General features: G+C 37.2%; 1 protein-coding gene and 1 long non-coding RNA gene across 3 annotated transcripts; one reads left to right on the top strand and one right to left on the bottom strand.

The window, feature by feature from the left end:
• Positions 1 to 3,923: 3,923 nt before the first annotated feature.
• On the top strand, positions 3,924 to 5,402 carry LOC108367914 (uncharacterized). 2 transcript variants are annotated; one of them, XM_017622619.1, is made up of 5 exons: positions 3,947 to 3,965; positions 4,161 to 4,222; positions 4,477 to 4,613; positions 4,685 to 4,841; positions 4,914 to 5,402. In XM_017622619.1, the coding sequence occupies exons 2-5, from the start codon at positions 4,185 to 4,187 to the stop codon at positions 5,200 to 5,202; spliced, it is 621 nt and encodes a 206-aa protein (XP_017478108.1). In that variant the 5' UTR covers positions 3,947 to 3,965; positions 4,161 to 4,184; the 3' UTR covers positions 5,203 to 5,402. The 2 variants fall into 2 exon arrangements, with proteins under 2 accessions (XP_017478107.1, XP_017478108.1); XM_017622618.1 differs by lacking the exon at positions 4,161 to 4,222 and having other exon boundaries at positions 3,924 to 4,098.
• An 81-nt stretch (positions 5,403 to 5,483) lies between these two features.
• On the bottom strand, positions 5,484 to 5,720 carry LOC108367915 (uncharacterized). The gene is made up of 2 exons (XR_001848307.1): positions 5,678 to 5,720; positions 5,484 to 5,620 (listed from the first exon to the last, which is right to left on the bottom strand). It is a non-coding gene; the product is annotated as an uncharacterized LOC108367915 (long non-coding RNA).
• Positions 5,721 to 6,564: the final 844 nt, after the last annotated feature.

Below are 6,564 nucleotides of genomic sequence, written 5' to 3'. Positions count from 1 at the left end.
TTAAAATCTGCAATTTCAGATATTTGTGTTGACCATAAAACTCGGGTTACGAATCATTTATGTGCAAAATTTGTCTGAAAAGTTTTATTTTCTTCTCTCCTTAAGGTAAATTTAGTAAGATAAAGGTTTGTCTTATAATTCAGTTTTGAATTCTTTAACCTAGATCCGAGGTTTATGGTGGAGTCCATATTTTACCGTGGATAAAAAGGTATGTTTTTCCACTACATTTCGAAATTTGTAGTTTTATCAACGCTTAAGTTTGGCTTTGCTTTTCTACCGTGGCTGCCTGAAATAGAATACACCGTCTGAGCTTATCGGAGCTGGAATCACTGCCCGGTATAGTTTTTGTGCTCCCGCGCACGTTGTAGAAACTAATCGATCTACTTGCCCATTTTCCATTTGCGTATGTGCCATTTGTATTAGGAACTTTACTAAATATGTATTAATCAAATAGAATAACATGAAGCTATCGAACATAGCCTGAGATCACCAAAGCCAAGTAAATTTTAGTCAACACTTTTACAATGAAATTACAGATTTTTAATTTTAATATATTATCAAATACAACTTAAACTTCCTGGAGCTAAAAAAAAGAGCTAGGAGCTAAAGCCCAACTTTCGGAGCTAAATAGAAAAATAAAGAGCTAAATCTAGCTCCAAAAGCAGCAAAATGGCAACACTGGAGTACGTACACTCGACAGAGTACCCCGCAAAAAAGGCGACTAATCTCGGATGACTCCGGGAGCAATCGCAAGGGAATATGCGACTAATATAGCGCTGCAAGACGTCCTCGTTTTCTAGGATTCGTCCTGGTTTTAGGCAATTTGCGCTGGTGTCCTGGTCCACCTTAAATTGTCCTGGCTTTTTAATGAATGCCAATGCAGACATCCATTTCATTTTCGGCAGATTTTTGCTGAGAAAAAAGGTTAAGGCTCTATTATTAGTAATCGAAAATCGATAACGAAACGTTTTTGCTAACACGTTAAAATCCGGTGGGTTTACCTTCTTCGTTTTAGTATTTTTTTTTTTGTTTTGGTTTGTTTGACAAATGTCAAAAAAAGTGCACGTTCCTGAACATGTACACGGCTGAGGTGTAATACCTACATACCACCCAGGTTCAAATTTTAGGAACTTAAATCTCTTCCAAAAGGCCTTACTCGATTTTAAAAAATAAAAATAACAATTTGCGCCAAATGCGATTCGAACCCGGACTCTCAAGGTTTGCTAAGCGAATATACGCTTTCTGCTTGCCAACGCCGCACATGAAATTCCATTGACTAAGTGCGGCATGAATCGAGACGGGTTTCGCGCTGGGCTTGGTACCCGCTACGTAAAAACAATTACCAGTGAACAGAAAATCAAGCCTCGGATGAGGCATCCTTCTTTTGATGACGACCACGGCAAATGTTTAAGCGATTTGGGGCAAACACCTGGAATGTGTGGACCCTTAATAGGGAGCCCGTCTCTACCCGGCTTGTTAATATCTTTGTGAAGATAAAGGCTGGCATCACCACCCAAAACCAACAATTGGACGGGGCAAAGAAAAAACTGCGTGAAGCCTTGCGACGCCTGCTACTTCTTCTTTATTGGAGCTGTAACCGCCTAGGTGATTGTGGCCGATTCCAAAACAACACGCCAGTCGTTGCTAACTGACGCCAAATGGAAATGTGAAGTGAAGCCCAATCCTTCACCACCTGGTATTTCTAATGCAGAGAAGGCCTTCCTCTTCCTCTGTTACCAGCATCGCGACCCGCGATGAATACTCTCAGAACTAGGGCGCCGGAGTTCATTCGAATGACATGACCTAGACAGCGTAGCCGCTCTATTTTAATCCCCTGCAGCTATGTCTATATCTTTGTAAAGCTCATACAGCTCATCGTTAAATCGTCTGCGGTATTAGCCATGGACAACGCGCAAAGGCCAATAAATCTTTCGAAGAACTTTTCCTTCGAAAACTCCGCTTAATCAGATGTATTCTTGATGACTTACAAAAGGTGATTTTTGTACGACGAGAAAGGACTTTACTTCTCCTTCAGATTAAAGGAATCACACGAAAAGGAGTCACCTTGTCTGAAACCTCGTTTGGTATCAAACGGCTCGGAGAGATCCTTCTCAATTCTGACGGAGCTGGTGGTATTGCTCAACGTCATTTTACACAGCCGTATTAGTTTCGTGGGGATACCTAATTCAGGCGTCGCGGCATAAAGACAACTTCTTTTCGTACTGTTTAAAGCGGCTTTGAAATCAACAAATAGATGGTGTGTGTTGATATTATTCTCGCGGGTATTTTCCAAGATTTGGCGTTTTGTGAATACTTGGTCTATGGTGGATTTTCCAGGTCTAACCCACACTGATAAGGCCCAATTAGTTCGTTGACGGTGGGCTTCAGTCTTTCACACAATACGCTCGGTAGGACCTTGTAACCTGTGGTTAGAGAGCTGATCCTGCGGTAGTTGGCGCGTATGGCGGGATCGCCTTTCTTGTGGATTTGGCAGAGCGCACTTAAATTCCAGTCGTCGGGAATGCGTCCAAAGTCAAAAAAAAATTTAAATATTAAGAGAATAATTCTTTTCGGTATCTGCTTTTAACAAGTTTATGACATTTAGCTAAAATCATGCTACCAGATTCACTAGCAGCAAAATTTTTATTTCTTGAAAAAGCCAAAAAAAAATTGGATTCAGTGAAGTTGGATGAAAATATTAAAGAAAATTCTTGTGCGTTTTGAAACTGCAAGAATTCGGTAAAAAAAATTGTCTCCATGGAAGAGGGTGGAGGTCGAGTTAAAATGATGCCCTGCAACTTGTAACAGTTCCAAATTTGGGTTCCCGGAATTTTTCTGATAAAGATGTGGCGCCTCTAAAAAATATATAGATAAATATATAAGCATGAAACTATGTATTTGTGACAGAAATTATCCACGTAAGATGAAAACTACTTCAGTTTCATTTTATAAAATTTTTGTTTATAGAAAAATTCATAAGTAAGACAGCTCGGGTACGGTTCGGTTATTTGTAAAATGCTCTTGGGTTATCGTGTCCAAACGCGCCACCCGAATCAAAAAGTTTAAACATATACGTCTAGCCAAAGGATAAAGCTTTAATTTAAAACAAAGATTTCAGTTTGAAATATGCACCTTTTTCGTACACCCCGATTGCGGGGGTCGACTATGTATTAGTAGATAAACTACTATTATTTGTTTATCGACTTTACATGGTATTTTGAATTTCGATTTTCGTTCAAAAAGCGACTGTGAATAGCTTTTAGGCACTCATCCTTCTACAACTGTTTGTTTGTAGAAGGATGAGCGCTAAGAAAATATTCACACTCACCTATTGTATGAGAAAACGACATTCAAAATACCATGGATAATCGATAATCGACAAATATTCGTTTATCTACTAATAGTCGACACTCGCAATAGGTGTGGTAAATTTGTAGGTGGGTTTTGCGCAAAAATTACGTGCATGGCGTAACCGTAAAGGAGTTTTGCCTAACACGAGTTTAATTTTTCTTTGCGAAAATGCTTATTTCACCCCATTTTAAAATGGCCCCCCGAGCGCCTGTAGAAGGGGCAGGGGAGAAGCATGGCTTTTCTTAAATTTTATACCTACTATGCTCTTTTTAATAAGTGTAGTTTTAGGTGACATACCCCTTCTCCCTCCGCTCTCCACGAAAACATCATTGTACAAATGACTGAACATTCCCCACGCACAACATTAAATCCTCTGATGTGTTGTTTGATTGCTAATAATATAGCAAGGTAGCTCACAATTTTGTACAATTTATGAAACTTTAAAATCTTATTTTTTGTCAAAAATTTTGAAATGAAACTACCTTCTTTTTGTATCATGGTAGATACTGCCAATATAGAAGTATTACATAAATGATGGCAGCTCTACCGGTCGCATTCACAATAGTATAATAAAATGGAGGAATTTCCAGTTGGAATGTTTTGACAACTCAATTGTTTGTTTCCTTTTAGCATTTTGATATTTATTTAACTTGGACAGAATTCATTGGATAATTATTTAGTTTTACGTTCCAAAGATTAAAAGATTAAAATGGAGGATGGATTTGACGATACGAGTTCATTTGCAATGTAAGAGCCTCACGTAAATAAGGGAATTAGTGCAAAGCGGCATAGCATAGAAAATGTCAAAGATGGCCTCTACNTAAAAGATTAAAATGGAGGATGGATTTGACGATACGAGTTCATTTGCAATGTAAGAGCCTCACGTAAATAAGTGAATTAGTGCAAAGCGGCATAGCATAGAAAATGTCAAAGATGGCCTCTACAATGGAACTTTACACCATTATGGCGACTGAACATAGCATACCTTCTTTTCGTAACAGATTTATGTTTATAGAATTTATGAAAACATAACGAATATTTGAAAATATCTGCATATGCATACAAAATGCATAACGATTTTCACAACGTTAATGTGTTGCTAATGTTCACTCCTTTGTTTCTTAGAATGACACTCGACGAGAGGCTGATTGAATTAGTACGGAGCCACAAAATACTTTACAACAAACATTGCGTCGGATATAAAGGCCTTGAGGCAAAAAAGGAAGCATGGAACGCAATCGGCGAGCAGTTAGAGACCACACGTTAGTGAATTGAATATTTATTAACCTACATACATTCATATCTACATTCGTATTAAACAAATTCTACATAGCGGATGAATGCGCAAAAAGGTGGACGAGTATACGAGAACGTTATTCCAGGGAACTGAGAAAACTTGAAAAACATTCACGAAGTAAAGAGCATGTAGTTATAGACTGGCCCTATTTTAGCTCGCTTTCTTTTCTCAGAGAATTTGTCAAGCCAAGAGGGTAAGTATAAATTTATATTTTATTATTTAAAGATTATTGTATTAATGTATGTAAATCCATTCGAATTTTTAGTCCTCGAAGTGCAAGCAATGACACGCGGGGTTGGAAGTCTCCTGCACCACTAAAAAAGTTCAAAAGCTTTAGTGCTGAAAGTAATGAATTTTCCGATGAAAGCAATCCGCTAGAAGATATCTGCATACCGAAAGTTGAGATGCCAATAGAAATTCAAAATGCTGTACAATCCTTTGGTCAAACTGTAGCTGCAATTCTATCAGAAATGAGTGAAGCAAAGCAAGCAAGGGCAATGCGCGTGTTATTTAATGCTTTAATATCTATTAAAACAGCACCCGAAGAAACTTGAATTAAGACAAGTACGGTTTTAGTTTTCACCTTTCTTGTATGCGTCTACAATTTGGTGTATTTACAATTGCAGTATATATTGGTCTTACTAATAATAAGCGTCTTCTTGCTAGAAATTTACCTAAGGGCTCATTGAAGCTAGTGTAATAGGGCACTAACTGCATTTTTCTGTAAATAAATACATATTTTAATTAACATTAATTTGCTACTTTAATTTTTGTTTTAGCAAAGAACGTAGATAACTTCTCTAAGATTCCAACATGCATTCAATAGCAGCAGCTGCAGCTAAATTTTGTTCATTTTTTGTTTACTAATTATTTTCAATTTCTGTATAAACAAGTTTAGATATAAATTTCACATCTTTATTGTTTTTATATTCGCACAACGTGCTGGCTCATAACTAGGATCATATATGAATCCTAAAAGATTCACATAAGAGTAAACAATTTTTTGTTTTTGTAACTCATATTTCTTACCTACCTAGGACTCCTTTCGGACTCATATATTATGAACGCTCAGAATATGTTTGCGCGGTTATGACTCCAAATGTTTGCAGGGAATGCATGTTGAAAAGTATTTACCCTGCAAACCAAAGCTCCCGAAATCTTAACGAAATCTTTAGGAGTATCTCATTCCTATAACATTTTGTTACGAATCTTTAAAGAAAATTATATGAAGCGGTTGACACGAACTCGTAAAGAAATTTCTGTACGAAAAATAAAGAAAATTCTGAAAAAATCCTCAAGAAATTCTTCACATAGCAGCATTATTTTCATTGCTTTACCGATTTTCTTCCGAAATTTCGTAAAAGAATCGAAGTGTGCAAAATTTATTTAATTTTAGAGAATTCGGCAAAAAATCGACTTCCATTTGCTGCAGCATTGCATTGATCCGTTTGTGGACAGTCGACGTTAAAAAAAATGCATTGTGCCGCCCACTGTTTTATAAACAAAAAAAAGGAAGTGCGCCTGGGCTACACTGGAGAAGTGAAACTTACGTTACAGATCTATTTTGTCTCATAACCAATATATGTACATACATATGTACATTAAAGTGGNTTCATTGCTTTACCGATTTTCTTCCGAAATTTCGTAAAAGAATCGAAGTGTGCAAAATTTATTTAATTTTAGAGAATTCGGCAAAAAATCGACTTCCATTTGCTGCAGCATTGCATTGATCCGTTTGTGGACAGTCGACGTTAAAAAAAATGCATTGTGCCGCGCACTGTTTTATAAACAAAAAAAAAAGTAAGTGCGCCTGGGCTACACTGGAGAAGTGAAACTTACGNCCACTGTTTTATAAACAAAAAAAAGGAAGTGCGCCTGGGCTACACTGGAGAAGTGAAACTTACGTTACAGATCTA

Source organism: Rhagoletis zephyria, unplaced genomic scaffold (assembly GCF_001687245.7).
Source record: "Rhagoletis zephyria isolate East Lansing unplaced genomic scaffold, Rhagoletis_zephyria_1.1 Rzeph_scaffold_02860, whole genome shotgun sequence".
NCBI classification, from domain to species: Eukaryota; Metazoa; Arthropoda; class Insecta; order Diptera; family Tephritidae; genus Rhagoletis; species Rhagoletis zephyria.
The sequence above is the reverse complement of the archived record's forward strand: the minus strand, read 5'-3'. Positions and strand labels throughout refer to the sequence as shown.

Coding starts and splice junctions, on each gene's coding strand:
- LOC108367914 (XM_017622618.1), top strand. CDS start 4,061: ATGGAGGATGGATTTGACGATACGAGTTCATTTGCAAT. Junction 4,099..4,476: donor GATACGAGTTCATTTGCAAT/GTAAGAGCCTCA, acceptor TTTGTTTCTTAG/AATGACACTCGACGAGAGGC. Junction 4,842..4,913: donor GAATTTGTCAAGCCAAGAGG/GTAAGTATAAAT, acceptor TCGAATTTTTAG/TCCTCGAAGTGCAAGCAATG.